The sequence below is a fragment of the Oncorhynchus nerka genome, linkage group LG19, assembly GCF_034236695.1.
Source record: "Oncorhynchus nerka isolate Pitt River linkage group LG19, Oner_Uvic_2.0, whole genome shotgun sequence".
Taxonomy (NCBI): Eukaryota; Metazoa; Chordata; class Actinopteri; order Salmoniformes; family Salmonidae; genus Oncorhynchus; species Oncorhynchus nerka.
This window is the reverse complement of record NC_088414.1, coordinates 21,438,581-21,453,929: the sequence shown is the minus strand read 5'-3', so window position 1 is coordinate 21,453,929 and position 15,349 is coordinate 21,438,581. Positions and strand designations below refer to the sequence as shown.

At 43.1% G+C, this 15,349-nt stretch overlaps 1 protein-coding gene across 1 annotated transcript in view; it reads left to right on the top strand.

The window, feature by feature from the left end:
* The window catches only part of LOC115101181 (astrotactin-2-like), a 527,175-nt gene that overhangs the window by 142,345 nt on the left and 369,481 nt on the right, over positions 1–15,349 (top strand). The window contains exon 4 of the mRNA XM_029620468.2: positions 13,067–13,219. Within this exon, the coding sequence (XP_029476328.1) occupies positions 13,067–13,219 (153 nt within the window). The remainder of the gene's footprint in view (positions 1–13,066; positions 13,220–15,349) is intronic.

Genomic DNA, 15,349 nt, shown 5'->3' with positions numbered 1-15,349 from the left:
GCTCTACACTTGAAGTGAAGGGCATTATTTATATTCATGGTGCTTCAAAACATATGCACTGATAAGAAGCCATTCGAGTTCCATGAAGGGTGGAGATTGTATGAGTTCAAATAGAAATGAACAACAGGAGGGCGAAACAATTGGATAATGTAATATCAACCTGTTATGTAAATATTCCAGTCATGGTAAGATTTCATTTTCAATATGTGTGTTTTTTTGGTGGGGCTGGGTCATTTAGCAGACACGCTTATCCAAAGCATATCTTTTCAAATATATATATTTTTTTGTACTGGTGGAAACACAACCTTTGCGTTTCAAGCGCCATGCTCTACCAAGTTAGCCAGACAAGTACATTGTCTGACAGAATGCTGGTTGTTTTTAACTGAAACTGCATCTTGAGGACAGATGCTAGGGAATCAAATGTGCAGGTCTGTTCTTTAGCTGGAAAGTGTCTAAAGCCTTCAATATTGGGGCCAGGTTCCTCTTGCCAAGGGTGACACATAAATCCTTGTTGCCAGGTTACCTCTCGCAGGCACATGCACAAAGTAGCCGTAATGTGTCCATAAATATTCCCAGCAATTCTCCAGTAGATCACAGTAGATAAGTGAATGTAAATATATTTCTATATTTTGGGCTACACGGGTGCATATCTTAGCCAATTTGTGGCAGTAGAGTCCTGGCATGGCTTCTCTTGGAGCAGCGTGAGATCAGACTGTGACCCGCAATGCCTCAGCTGGCACACAGGCAGGGGAAGAAACACATTTATATTTCATACAGGCCCGTGGCAAGAGACTATGCAGAAAAAAACAGCAGAGGCTGGAAATACAAAGGAAGGCAGTGGTAGTCAAAAATAAATCGTTTGACTCTGAACATTACAAGCTCTTGAGAGGCAGGAAATGACAGAAATTAGACAATAAGTACAAGCCCCGGAGAGAAAGTCTTTAGGAGAAGAGAGAGTGTCTGTCTGTGTGTGCGTGTGTGCGTGCGTGCGTGCATGTGTGTGTGTGTGTGTGTGTGTCTGTGGCTCGGTATTTCTCGAACAGCAGTCCTTTCCCTGGATGTCTGAGACAGTCTGACTATGTGTTTTAAAGCTCCAAGCTTTTCCTGCCCACATCTCGCTTGCTTTCCTCTTCTGCCGATCATTACAGGGGACAAAACCCAGCAGATAAGTGCATGACACAGGAGGTGGATGGGTAAGTGGGGCAGAGCAGGCCAAACATTCACACCCACCACACCACCTCTCTCTTTCTCTCTCTCTCTCTCTCTGGGCATCATTTGGAAGGAGTGAAAGGCTCCAGAAAAGTTCCAATTGGACCCATTTGGAGCTCTCTATTCAGTCAATTTTTCTTGTCATCCCGTTTTCAAAGGCAAAGATTGAAGATAGGTACCTCTTTTCCCTGCAACGCAGTGTGTAGCACGGCCAGTGCTTTTCTACTCAAGCACTTGGGCAAGGGGAGACTTCTATACTGTAGATATATGTGTGAAAAACACACATACAACATACTCTCTAGGGTTTTCTGTTTATCTACAGGGGGTAGAGGGTTAAGTAGGTGGGCAGAGTTGTGTATGTTGTCGGTCAGAACCCAGTGGGCTCTTGGAGAGTGTGTATCTACGCACCCAACAGCCTGCAGTACACAAGGCAGGACTAATAGAAACAGCTTGATGCACTTTGAGGTAGCTACTAGTTAATTCATTTGCTTGTTTTCCATAAGCTTAACTAGCGATTAGTTGGTCCTTCTTACCATTCCTTAACAGGGACCATCCTACGTAGCAGATGTCAGATCAACATCCAAATATGATTGTTATTTGATTGAATCGTCTGATCCTCAACACTGGGGCCCCACAAGGGTGCGTTCTCAGCCCTCTCCTGTTCTCCCTGTTCACCCATGACTGCGTGGCCATGCATACCTCCAACTCAATCATCATGTTTGCAGACGACAATACAGTGGTAGGCTTGATTACCAACAACGACGAGATGGCCTAAAGGGATGGTGAAGAAGGCGCAACAGAGACCCTTCAAACTCAGGAGGCTGAAGAAATTTGGCTTGTAACCAACACACTCACAAACTTTTACAGTTGCACAATCGAGAGCATCTTGTCGGGCTGTATCACATGTAATAAATGTATCACTAGTCATTTTAAACAATGCCACTTTATGTTATATACCCTACATTACTCATATGTACAGTGGGGCAAAAAAGTCTTGTCAGCCACCAATTGTGCAAGTTCTCCCACTTAAAAAGATGAGAGAGGACTGTAATTTTCATCATAGGTATACTTCACCTATGACAGACGAAACTAGAAAGAAAATGCAGAAAATCACATTGTAGGATTTTTTATGAATTTATTTGCAAATTATGGTGGAAAATAAGTATTTGGTCAATAAAAAAAGTTTATCTCAATACTTTGTTATATACCCTTTGTTGGCAATGACAGAGGTCAAACGTTTTCTGTAAGTCTGCAAAAGGTTTTCACACACTGTTGCTGGTATTTTGGCCCATTCCTCCATGCAGATCTCCTCTAGAGCAGTGATGTTTTGGGGCTGTTGCTGGGCAACACGGGCTTTCAACTCCCTCCAAAGATTTTCTATGGGGTTGAGATCTGGAGACGTGCTAGGCCACTCCAGGACCTTGAAATGCTTCTTATGAAGCCACTCCTTCGTTGCCCGGGCGGTGTGTTTGGGATCATTGTCATGCTGAAAGACCCAGCCACGTTTCATCTTCAATGCCCTTGCTGATGGAAGGAGGTTTTCACTCAAAATCTCACGATACAGAGGTTGGAGTCTGTTTGATTGAGTGTGTGGACAGGTGTCTTTTATACAGGTAACGAGTTCAAACAGGTGCAGTTAATACAGGTAATGGGTGGAGAACAGGGGGGCTTCTTAAAGAAAAACTAAGAGGTCTGTGAGAGCCGGAATTCTTACTGGTTGGTAGGTGATCAAATACTTATGTCATGCAATAAAATGCAAACTAATTACTTAAACATCATACAATGTGATTTTAGATTTTTTTTTTGATTCCGTCTCTCACTGTGGAAGTGTACCTATGATAAAAATTACAGACCTCTACATGCTTTGTAAGTAGGAAAACCTGCAAAATCGGCAGTGTTCTCCCCACTCTATGTGCATATTCTTATACATTCCTTTACACTTGTGTATAAGGTAGTTCTTGTGAAATTGTAATTACTTGTTAGATATTACTACACGGTAGGAACTACAAGCACAAGCATTTTGCTACACTTGCATTAACATCTGCTAACCATGTGTATCTGACCAATAAAATTAGATTTGTTTAGATTTGACAAATGTGAACCATAATGGAAACCCTGTATAATTGAGACAAAAACTATCTACAGTTGAAGTCAGAAGTTTACATACACCTCAGCCAAATACATTTAAACTCAGTTTTTCACAATTCCTGACATTTAATCCTAGTAAAAAATCCCTGTTTTAGGTCAGTTAGGATCACCACTTTATTTTAAGACTGTGAAATGTCAGAATAATATCAGAGAAAAGTATTTATTTCAGCTTTTATTTCTTTCATCACATTCCCAGTGGTTCAGATGTTTACATACACTCAATTAGTATTTGGTAGCATTGCCTTTAAATTGATTAACTTGGGTCAAACGTTTTGGGTAGCCTTCCACAAGCTTCCCACAATAAGTTGGGTGAATTTCGGCCCATTCCTGCTGATAGAGCTGGTGTAACTAAGTCAGGTTTGTCGGCCTCCTTGCTCGCACACACTTTTTTAGTTCTGCTCACAAATGTTCTGTGGGATTGAGATCAGGGCTTTGTGATGGCCACTCCAATACCTTGACTTTGTTGTCCTTAAGCCATTTTGCCACAACTTTGGAAGTAGGCTTGTGGTCATTGTCCATTTGGAAGACCCATTTGCAACCAAGTTTTAACTTCCTGACCGATGTCTTGAGATGTTGCTTCAATATATCCACATCATTTTCAATTAGCCTATCAGAAGCTTCTAAAGCCATGACGTAATTTTCTGGAATTTTCCGAGCCGTTTAAAGGCACAGTCATCTTAGTGTATGTAAACCTCTGACCCGCCGGAATTGTGATACATTGAATTATAAGTTAAATAATCTGCCTGTAAACAATTGGTGGAAAGATTACTTGTGTCATGCACGAAGTAGATGTCCTAACCGACTTGCCAAAACTATAGTTTGTTAACAAGAAATTTGTGGAGTGGTTGAAAAACGAGTTTTAATGAGTGTATGTAAACTTCCGACTTTAACTGTATATACAAATTCAATCAAAAATGACGTTAATAAAATATGGTGAAAAAGTATTGTTTCAATTCATGTTTGCCTGGTGGGTGTTTACTGTCATATCCAGTGGAACTAGAACACTTTTCTGCAGGAGGTAGGACAGCCACCGTGGGTGTCATATTTACCTATTAATAGTCCAATTAGAATGTACAAAATATTCATCTTTATGGAGAGATTAAATTTGGCCTTTTACATCAAGTTCCAGATGGCTTTTAGAAACACTGCTTTCATCATAGTGATGGGATGTGCAATGTTTCGTTCCCTAAAATATTTCCATGTTGATGATTTCTCTGGGTCTCATCCCTGTTCCACTGTGCACACCTTCAGGGTTTTTGGTTTTCTTTTATTCTTCCTGAGATGTTCCGGTTCTTGATCTCTTCTATCACCCTCCTTTGCCCTGCCCTCTTGATCTGTTCTCCCTTTGGTCTTGCCTTTCTTCTCCTCTCTCTCTCTCTCTCTCTCTGTGTGGTTTTCTTGCCCCCCAAGTCCATTCTCCATCTCCTCTTTCTCTCTCATGTTGCTGTCTTCTATCCCCCATCTTCCCCTTCATTCAGGCCTCATCTATGTCCGTCTCCCTCTCCCCTGTTTCCTGCCTCCCTCGCCCCCACCTCTCCAATTCTCAGCCCACCCCAATTCTCTTTTTTAGTCTTCTCTCTCTTCTCACCATTCTTTCTCTTCTCTCCATTCTCTCTCGTCACGCTCCCAGAGGCAGCACTGTCATGGCTGTGCCATTCCTGGGTGCAGGCTCAGACTGCCCCTCCAGACTCGCCTTGAAACAACAGTAAATTGAATAAATCACAAAGGGAATCAGAGCTGGGGAGTATTCCCATTTCCCTTCCATTTATCTCCGTCTCGTTCAATCCCTCAGCCTGACATGGACAGTGAGAGAGAAAGAGAGTGGAGAGAGAGACAGAGAGTGGAGAGAGAGAAAGAGAGTGGAGAGAGAGAGATATTTGGGCTCCCATCCTTTCTCTTCCCCGTGGACTGACTAGAGACTAAAGCAGCAGGGATTTGTAGGCTCTTAAGATTAATGAGAACCACATTTCCCTCATGGATACATCCGCCACCATGAATTTGCATGGCTCTTGTAGATTTGTTTTGTTCCTCTGAAGTCCAAACTTGCAGTGCCTTCGTAAGCTGGCCTCATAACTGTTGCCACTCTAGCATTGCCTGGTTTCCTAGCAGCAAAATCCACCTGAGTGAATGAGAAAAAGTGTGCCTGGTCTGTTGTACATCTCATTGTGAATATATATATTGTGACTCTGTATCAGCATAACAGTCTGATATGGGGATAATTGGCATAGCCCTGACAGATAAATTGCCTGACAGTCGGATGTCTTGTTAGCCGTGTTACTGTACTTCGCCCTAGCTACCCAGTGTTTTTATGTAGTCGTGGTGGACATTGAATAAGGACAGTTACCGCCATGTCCCCACTGGAGAGTAGAGAGCACTGATCCCCCTGCCATCTTCCTCCTCACTCTCTTTCTGTATCAACGGGTTTCTCACTGATGAGATCTCGAGGGAGGGCTGAGGAAGAGTGGAAATGAGGCAAAGAGGGAGAGAGACAAGGAGGAAGGAAAAGAAAGGGAGGAGAGCTGGCTGTTTGAGACGTGGAGCGGCCACTTGAAGTAAATCCCCTTCACCTTTCCAGTCTTCTGCACTCCTAGCAGACATATTGAATGTGAGATCCCATTGAGGGCCAGTGTTATGCCAACAAACACTAAATAGAATGCTAACTCCCATGACTGGTTTCTGTTGCCCAACTTTTATCAGGCGGATGCACATATACAGACAAACACGTGTGCAGACAATAGGCTTGGGCGTTATACCGTATACAGTATACCGTATCCCGGTGTATTTGGAAAAAGCCACAGTATGTTTTTTCAATACCGTCAAAACTGTTTCTTTGAAGTTTTTTAATAAATGTTGATATTTGTAGCTACTTTTAAGTAAATACCTGCAGTCAACTTGTGCAATACTTAAGAATATATTTTTTTTAAAGATAGCATTCTTAATTTCACCTGTCACATAATTATTCATAATGAAGCTTGACGGTGTCTCCAGTCATGTGGTGTTTGTTTAAAAGCTATGTGCTACATGCTCTGTAGTTGTACATATGGTTCGCTAGTAGCTAGTTAGCTATCTATTTAAGTGATTAGCTTCTTCCAAAATCAAGCGTTCGCTTGGTAACAGGAGATAATGCCCTCCTGGACAAAGAGCCTTGCTGGATAATATTTGTTTTGTGCGTGCAGAAAACTGGGAGTAGCATTTTGGACATACTTGTATAGTTTAGGTCACAGACTCTATAAAATGTTTGCAATGCGCTAGTTAGCATTTGGTTAGCATTCTCTATGAAATTCTACATGTGCTTGTTCGTATTGCTAACCTTCGGATAACAGAGTATCAGTGGGGTTTACCAAACAGCTGCTGTGTGGCCGTAAGTTTGTCTTCTGGTGTTGGGAGGTGTGAGACAAACAAAAAGGTTTAATGGGTTCGCACACAAAAATATGTCGCTTACTTCATTATTCGATGTGTGAGCCCATGAGATCTACTCATGGACTGGGGCACTGCGCAAGTGGCTGTCCAATGCTTCTAAGACACTGTTAACCCACTGTCACTGCAGATAAGGGACTAGGGGAGATAAGGAAGATGCTGAAGGGGAAAATAAGGACACAGAGGCTTTGGCTCATTGAGCTGCAAGTGAGAAGCTAGCTTGGGCGTTCAGTGGAGAGAAAGACCCTCGGTCCCAGAAGTGCCTCGAACATTGTCCTAAAGAAAGGAAAGTGTAATATGTAAAGTGTCAAGTAAAGGAAATAAGTAAAGGAAACAAATTTATTATTTACTTCAGGTACTGTAATCTTTTAAATCCTCCATATTCAGCTATCTGCAATAAGCTACACTATATACATATACAAAGGTATGTGGACACCCCTTCAAATTTGTGTATAAAATCGAGCTCACAGCCATGCAATCTCCATAGACAAACATTGGCAGTAACATCGGCCTTACTGAAGAGCTCAGTGACCTTCAGAGGATGCCACCTTTCCAAGAGTTAATTAGTCAAATATCTGCCCTCTTAGAGCTTCCCCGGGCAACTCTAAGTGCTGTTACTGTGAAGTGGATACGTCTAGGAGCAACAACGTCTAAGCCGCGAAGTAGTAGGCCACACAAGCTCACAGATTGGGGCCGCCGAGTCCTGAAGCAGGTAGAGCACAAAAATAATCTGTCATTAGTTGCAACACTCACTACCGAGTTCCAAACTGCCTCTGAAAGCAATGCCAGCACAATAGCTGTTCGTCGGGAGCATCATGAAATGGGTTTCCATGGCTTAGCAGTCGCTCACAAGCCTAACATCACCAAGCACAATGCCAAGCGGCGGTTGGAGTTGTGTAAAGCTCGCTGTCATTGGACTCTGGAGCAGTGAAAACGTATTCTCTGGAGTGATGAATCACACTTCACCATCTGGCAGTCCGACGGGCGTATCTGGGTTTGGCGGATGCCAGGAAACGCTACCTGCCCCAATGCATAGTGCCAACTGTAAAGTTTGGTGGAGGAGGAATAATGGTCTGGGGCAATTTTTCATGGTTCGGCCTAGTCCCCTGAGTTCCAGTGAAAGTAAATCTGAACCTAGGTATCGGCGTCCCGTCAACGGGACAGTTCTAAATCATGCAGCACCTTGTGTCACGATCGTAGATTTTAGAGAAACAACAAATGTTGGTACAAATAAGTGTCTTATATCAGCTGAAAGCTTACATTATTGTTAATATAACTGCACTGTCCAATTTACAGTAGCTATTACTGCGACAAAATGCCATGCTATTGTTTGAGGAGAGTTCCTAACAACAAAACACTTTTTACTCCGCGATAAATTCACCTCTGAAGGTGAAATGTGTACTTACATTCTGAAATATTGCTCTGATCCAAAGGGTCCCTGAGATAACATGGGGTGTCGTTTTGTTAGATAAAATCCTTTTTCACATCCTAAAAAGGTCCATATCGATTTTGTATTTACACTCGTTCAATTTGCAAAGAAAGGAATCTGTGAAAATCTAACCCTGAATGTTGTTTCAACCGGTCAAATCACATTTGTATGTATTCTTCAGAGATCCTAGAACGCAACCAGACTTCACTATATCAATAGGGGTGTAGTATATGCTATAGGACACCATATTTGGTCAGAGAGCGATGCCTTCATGGCACGCCGATAACGCGGGCGGTCTTCACTTGAACGATTCTAACTTCGTCAAATAATTCACATTTCCACAAACTTCAAAGTGTTTGCTTTCAAATGTTACCAATAATATGCATATCCTTGCTTCAGAGCCTGGGCTAAAGGCAGTTAGATTTGGTATGTCATTTTAGGCGAAAATTGCAAAAAAGTGGGATATCCCTAAGAAGTTTTAACGCACGCTACAGCATATTTTAGACGATTCTGTGCTTCCAACTTTGTGGCAGCAGTTTGGGTAAGGCCCATTCCTGTTTCAGCATGACAATGCCCCCGTGCACAAAGCGAGGCCCAAAGAGAAATTATTTTTTGAGATCAATGTGGGATATTTTTTTTATTAGGTCATTTTTTAAAATTACTTTTTTGTTGTACTTTTTACCCCTTTTTTCTCCCGAATTTCAAGATATCCAATTGATAGTTACAGTCTTGTCCCATTGCTTTATCTCCCGTACGGACTCAGGAGAGGTGAAGGTCGAGAGCCATGCATCCTCTGAAACAATCCTGCCAAGCCTTACTGCTTCTTGACACACTGCTTGCTTATCCTGAAAGCCAGCCGCACCAATGTGTCGGAGGAAACACCGTACAGCTGACGACAGAAGTCAGCATGCATGCGCCCAGGCAGCCACAAGAAGTCGCTAGAGCGCGATGGGACAAGGACATCCTGGCCAGCCAAACCCTCCCCTAACGACGATTGGCCAATTGTGCGCCACGGTCTCCCGCTCGAGGTCGGCTGTGACACAGCCTGGGATCGAACCCGGGTCTGTGGTGACAGTGCCTTAGACCTCTGCTCCACTCAGGAGGCCCAGCGTGGAAGAACATGACTGACCTGCACAGAGTCCTGACGTCAACTCCATCGAACACCTTTGGGATGAATTGGAACACCGACTGCGAGTCTAATTGCCCAACATCAGTGCCCGACCTCACTAATGCTCTTATGGCTGAATGAAGCAAGTCCCCGCAGCAATGCTCCAACATCTAGTGTAAAGCCTTCCCAGAAGAGTGGAGGCTGTTATAGCAGCAAAGGGGGGACCAACTCCATGTTAATGCCCATGATTTTGGAATTAGATGTTGGACAAGCAGGTGTCCACATACCTTTGGTCCTGTAGTATGTCTCATACCTGCATCTCCAACCATTTTCTGCTATGAAGGAAATTGACTTCCAGTTTGATAGTTCAACTTTTGAAATTACATAATTTTTTCTTGCTGACAACCATTCCTAGCTTTGTGTTTTGTAATTATTAGAAACCTGTTTTGACCACACCTATAAAAGGACAACATGCATGTCCCCTAAGTGATATCAATTAGAGTGTATTTGGATGATATCTTCATACAGAGACAAGAGAGACACACAGAGGCTCAGCACACAGGCATGATTTAAAGCCAATCTCAACAAACATATTGGATTTAGAAGACAATATCAATAGCCAATAGCCAGTGTGTGTGTGTGTGTGTGTGTGTGTGTGTGTGTGTGTGTGTGTGTGTGTGAGAGAGAGAGAGAAAGGCAGTTACACAGATAGGGGGAGAGAGAGAGAGCATGATAAAGTATATGGATAGCAGTTGCCGAACACACTAAAGAGACAAACGATTTGTTTGAAGAGGTGCGCCACGGGGCCTCACAGGGCTTATTTGGGATAGCATCTCCGCCTCCCCGATAGAACAAAGTGAGTGCCAAGGGGCCATGCAATATGTATGGGCCCAGTTAACCTCCTTCCTTCACACATTCAGGCAGGCAGCCACTCCTCAGTCATGGCAGGTCAGGGCTTAAGTGGCTGCTGCCCACATGGCCCACCCAGTCTGTTTGTTTTCTGAGCTTAGGCCTGTGGATTAGCCAAGTGAACCGTCGTAGCCCCAATGGGGAATTCTCAGTGCATTTACTGTCTTAGCGTAGCACTCTTGCTAGCTGGCTAGTGCTTCATATGCAGCGTCTCACTGTCATTAGATGAGCCGTCTCATTGAGTCTTCCCAGGCTCATGGAACCCTCCGCTGGGGTTTCTGCATGCCACACTCATACATTATGTGTTCAAGTGGACGTGAAGGAGCCAAGAGTGAGCTGTTCGTTATATGGTTATATCATTCCTTGTTCAAGATGTGGGCATTAGTAAAGGACATGGTGCATAGTATAGTGTGGTTCACCACTGCTAAGTGGATTTTAAAGGGCAGAGGGCATACTCGAGTGTACTGTTTGTATGGCCACTGTTTAAGATGTGGAGGTTACATAATGTAAAGCATTGGGTAGTAAAAAGCGTAAATGCATTCTCTGTTTATGTTTGCCCATTGTTAAAGAAGCACAAATACACTCATCTAGTGTTAAGAATGTGATAGACAGTAGCATTAGTTTTGAGCTTTTAAATTCCAACTTTAATGCTGTCTGACTATTATTATGCAACTTCTTATTTCAGCACTTTAGTTATTTCTCTCATTGGCATTCCATGAGTGTTCCCGGCAAATATACGTTTGATAATAATTCATGATGTGAGCACACCTGAAAGACATACTGACAGACAGAAAGACAGAGCTGGGGAGGTTGAGAAATGACCCTGTCTGTGGAGTGCGCTATACCGCTGTGAGCCGGGCCACATCTATCTCCGAACCCCCCTCTCTGTCACTCACTTTATGCCGCTCCGCTCCTGCACACACTGCACTGCGAGTAAATAGCCCATGTCCAGATGTATCATCGCTCCTCCGAGAGACTCCCAGGTCTACATATCTCACTTTAATTGAACTTTTGATGCATTGCGGGCCATGGGGGGGAACAGCACTCCGCTTGGTAATGGAGGCTCTAGATAAATGGTCGCTTCCCTCTGTGTTTTTTTAGGGATAGTTTTAGTTTTTTTTGTTGTGCTGAGGAAACAATGGGAAGAATATTCTCTCTCATGTCTTGTCTCGGTGGCGCAAATGGGGCAGAACATGTTTAGATGGGTCATATGAGTCCCCCGAGGGTTTGGAGATTTTCTGCAGAGTAGAAGGAAATGTGCCTGGGCCGCACTGCAACTCCTCACTACATCTCATATTGGTTTTCAAAGGGGGCTATGCAAACAATGCCCATTAACTATTGTAAACTGGAGCTCTCTATTTTGGAAGATTAACTGGAAAGAAATGGGCCCATTTTTTCTTCTCATCTGTAGTCCTTTGTGCTTTGAGTCTATTAAAGCAGACCGATTCAGCAGTGATACCCACTTTGAAATAGTGCAAAGCTTCTGGGGTATTTTCTTGTTCAGATGTGAATTGCACAACTGCTTCTTCATGCCAAACTTGACAACATTTCAAAAAGGTTATTTCTTCAGGGGTTGAAATGTAATTTAACTTCATCCAGTAAGCATAACACAATTCACTTTGTTTCTTATTCTAGGGGCATAGTGGGCATGAATGCAAATGTATCATCATCAGCATAACTTCCTGTTTCTTCTCCTCTTTCCTATTAGACATGGGCGGAATGTCATTAACCTATTTACCTTATAGCCTATGAGCATGGCACAATAATGTACATTCCTCAAGCTTCATGTTTAACCTATGGAATCACTTTTGCAATTATCACCTTCCTCTCTATCAACCAATGGGTGTAAATCTTGGGATGTATTATATGTCAATTTTCCCATGTTCTCTTATTTGCTGTTTTTTCAGCAACAGTTTTCAACAACCATCCACCTCCTCACCAGCTATATATAATAACCTTAAGGCCTGTCATGGGGGTGGTGGGTGGGTGGGGGGAGGGGGGGGGGGTTATGCCAGCAGTCCCGCATAGGGCTACCTGCCATCACATCACATGGCGCCGAGGATCTTCCTCCGGAGACAAGGCCATTCCGCAAACTATTTTATAAAACGTCATATTGCATTCTGTCTTTGTTGTTCCTTCAGTTCAGCGTGTATTCGATTGAACTAGGAATGAAGTGTTCAACAGTGCGGCAAGGGGCAGCCCGTTGAAGGTGGATTCCTGTAGAGATGAAAGGTTGTTGAACTGAGGCAGTCAGAAAGGCAGAGCCCATCTTCTTTTCAACAACCTATGTACTTATAGGAGGCGGAAATGTACTGAAAACAGTGCACCAAATAAGTACCAATGTATCTACTGTGACTAGGCTTTGTAATTTACAGAGCTTGACACAAAATGCATTTTGATTTCGACTGAGTCTAGCGTGAGTCAGCTGTTCAGTCTAAAATACTCTAAATGAATCAAACTTTGCAAACTTGTTTTGTCACCTTCTCTGTTCCAATCAATTGGGGTCCAAAAGTCAAATGGCCTTCCTGATATCAAACTGCCCAGATGTATAGCCCTCAAAGTCACAGTCACTAATCAAAGTAGATTCAAGGCATTTCATCATATTTATTATATATGCATTCTAAATGCAGCTTTGATGCAAAGCAGTTGTTTTTTAATATACAATATACATGCTGAACAAAGTATTTTCACAACCCGGCTATCATTCAATGTGTTTGTTTGCTTTACTCTTCCCTGTTTGCATTTACAACATACCAGTGCCTGTTTCTCATGCTTTGTAACCAACCCTCTCTAAGTGTGAAACCTTTTAACAGATCTCACATCTCGTTGTTTTATCCCTCCCACAGCCCTTGACCCCAAGCAGGAGACAGTGGATGCATTGATGCGGCGGTTTAAGGAGAGTTTCCGTACTAACACCACCCCGGAGATCTCCCACTTTCAACACAACGTCACACACAACTCTTCTACAGGACGCAACAGAGGCCCAAGCCACACCAGAGGTAAGACTAAGGCTCATTAGTCACTGTTCTGACTTGCCTAGTTAAATAAAGGTTAAATAAATAAATAAAATAGTCAGTATGAAAGCCTTTTATCAATGTACAGAGAGCACATGTCTTTCAAGGTTGACACCCACCATGTACACTATCGTTCAAAAGTTTGGGGTCACTTAGAAATGTCCTTGTTTTTGAAAGAAAATAACGTTTTTTGTCCATTAAAATAACATTAAATTGATCAGAAATACAGTGTAGACATTGTGAATGTAAATTAGCTGGAAATGGAATATTTGTTATGGAATATCTGTAACGATCGTCTTCGGGAGAAAGAGAGGAGGACCAAAGCGCAGCGTGATAAGTGTTCATGATGTAATATTTAATGAAACGAACTGAACACTGAAATATAAAACAATAAAGTGAACGAACGAAAACCGAAACAGTACCGTGTGGACCAAACACTCACATGGAAAACAAACACCCATAAACCAAAAGTGAAACCCAGGCTACCTAAGTATGATTCTCAATCGGGGACAACAATTGACAGCTGCCTCTGATCGAGAACCATACTAGGTCGAACTCAAAACCTAACATAGAAAAACAAACATAGACTGCTCACCCCAACTCACGTCCTGACCATACTAAATCAAAGACAATAACAAAGGAACTAATATCTACAGAGGCGTACAGAGGCCCACTATCAGCAACCATCACTCCTGTGTTCCAATGGCACGTTGTGTTAGCTAATCCAAGTTGATCATTATAAAAGGCTAATTGATCATTAGAAACCCTTTTGCAATTATGTTAGCACAGCTGAAAACTGTTTCCTGATTAAAAAAGCAATAAAACTGGCCTTTAGACAATTGCATTAGCAATTGTGGGTTAAATTACAGGCTCAAAATGGCCAGAAACACAAAGACCTTTCTTCTGAAACCTCGTCAGTCTATTCTTGTTCTGGTAAATGAAGGCTATTCCATGCGGGAAATTGTCAAGAAACTGAATATCTCGTGCAACTCCCTTCACAGAACAGCGCAAACTGTCTCTAACCAGAATAGTAAGAGGAGTGTGAGACCCCGGTGCACAATTGAGCAAGAGGACAGGTACATTAGAGTGTCCAGTTTGAGAAACAAACACCTCACAAGTCTTCAAGTGGCAGCTTCATTAATAGTACCCACAAAACACCAGTCTCAACGTCAACAGTGAAGAGGTGACTCCGGGATGCTGGCCTTCTAGGCAGAGATCAAATATTTTTATACTTTAGAACCGGAACCCCCATCAGAAGCTAGCCAGCTAACTAGCTACAAGCTAGTTGGCAGTTAGCCACTGCTAGCGGTCCTCACCGTTATCTCAGACATCAGCCAGCCTCAACCCGGTCAATTCCTGCCAGTCTGCACAGCGCGATATCAACCCAGAGCATATCGAACTGCTTTTTCTCCATCACATCTCTGATTCATACCGCAAGCTCTGAACCATTATACCGGATCATCACAGCTAGCTAGCTGCTATCCGGGTGGCAACTCCTGGCTATGTCTCTGTCCCGAAGCAAGCACCAGTTACCCTGGAGTTAGCCTCGAGCTAGGCCCATCTCCCAGCTAGCCAAAGAGGTCCACCAGCCAATCCTTGGGCTACAATACCTCTTTTGCCAATTGGCCTGGCCTGGACCCTTTACTAGCGACACGGAGCCCCGCCGATCCATCATGACTAGTCTGCCGACGTAACTGTCCGAGGTGGTATATAATATATATATCATGTACAAGTACATGCTGATGATAATTTGGCTTGTTATTCTAGTATGCTGTATCCCTTTACTTTCTGGAGGCTTGTGTGTGTGTGATGCAGCGTCTCACTACAATGTCTAGATTGTTGTCACATCCATGACCTCAGTCCTCAGGACCATAAATTCAGACCTTGGCCATTTCCATGCACTCAAATCATGTATGACAGTAAAATACCCATCAATTTGACATTACCCACTACTGGAAGAGACTGAGTGGCCACTGTGGAAATGAGACACTGACCTTGGACAGCTTACCCCATGCCCTTGACTACACACTTAATCACCCCCTCACGCCACCTGCTCTATATGCTAAGTAATGTAGCGTATTACACAGAGCCTAGCTGTGAGATCCTGTAGAGCAG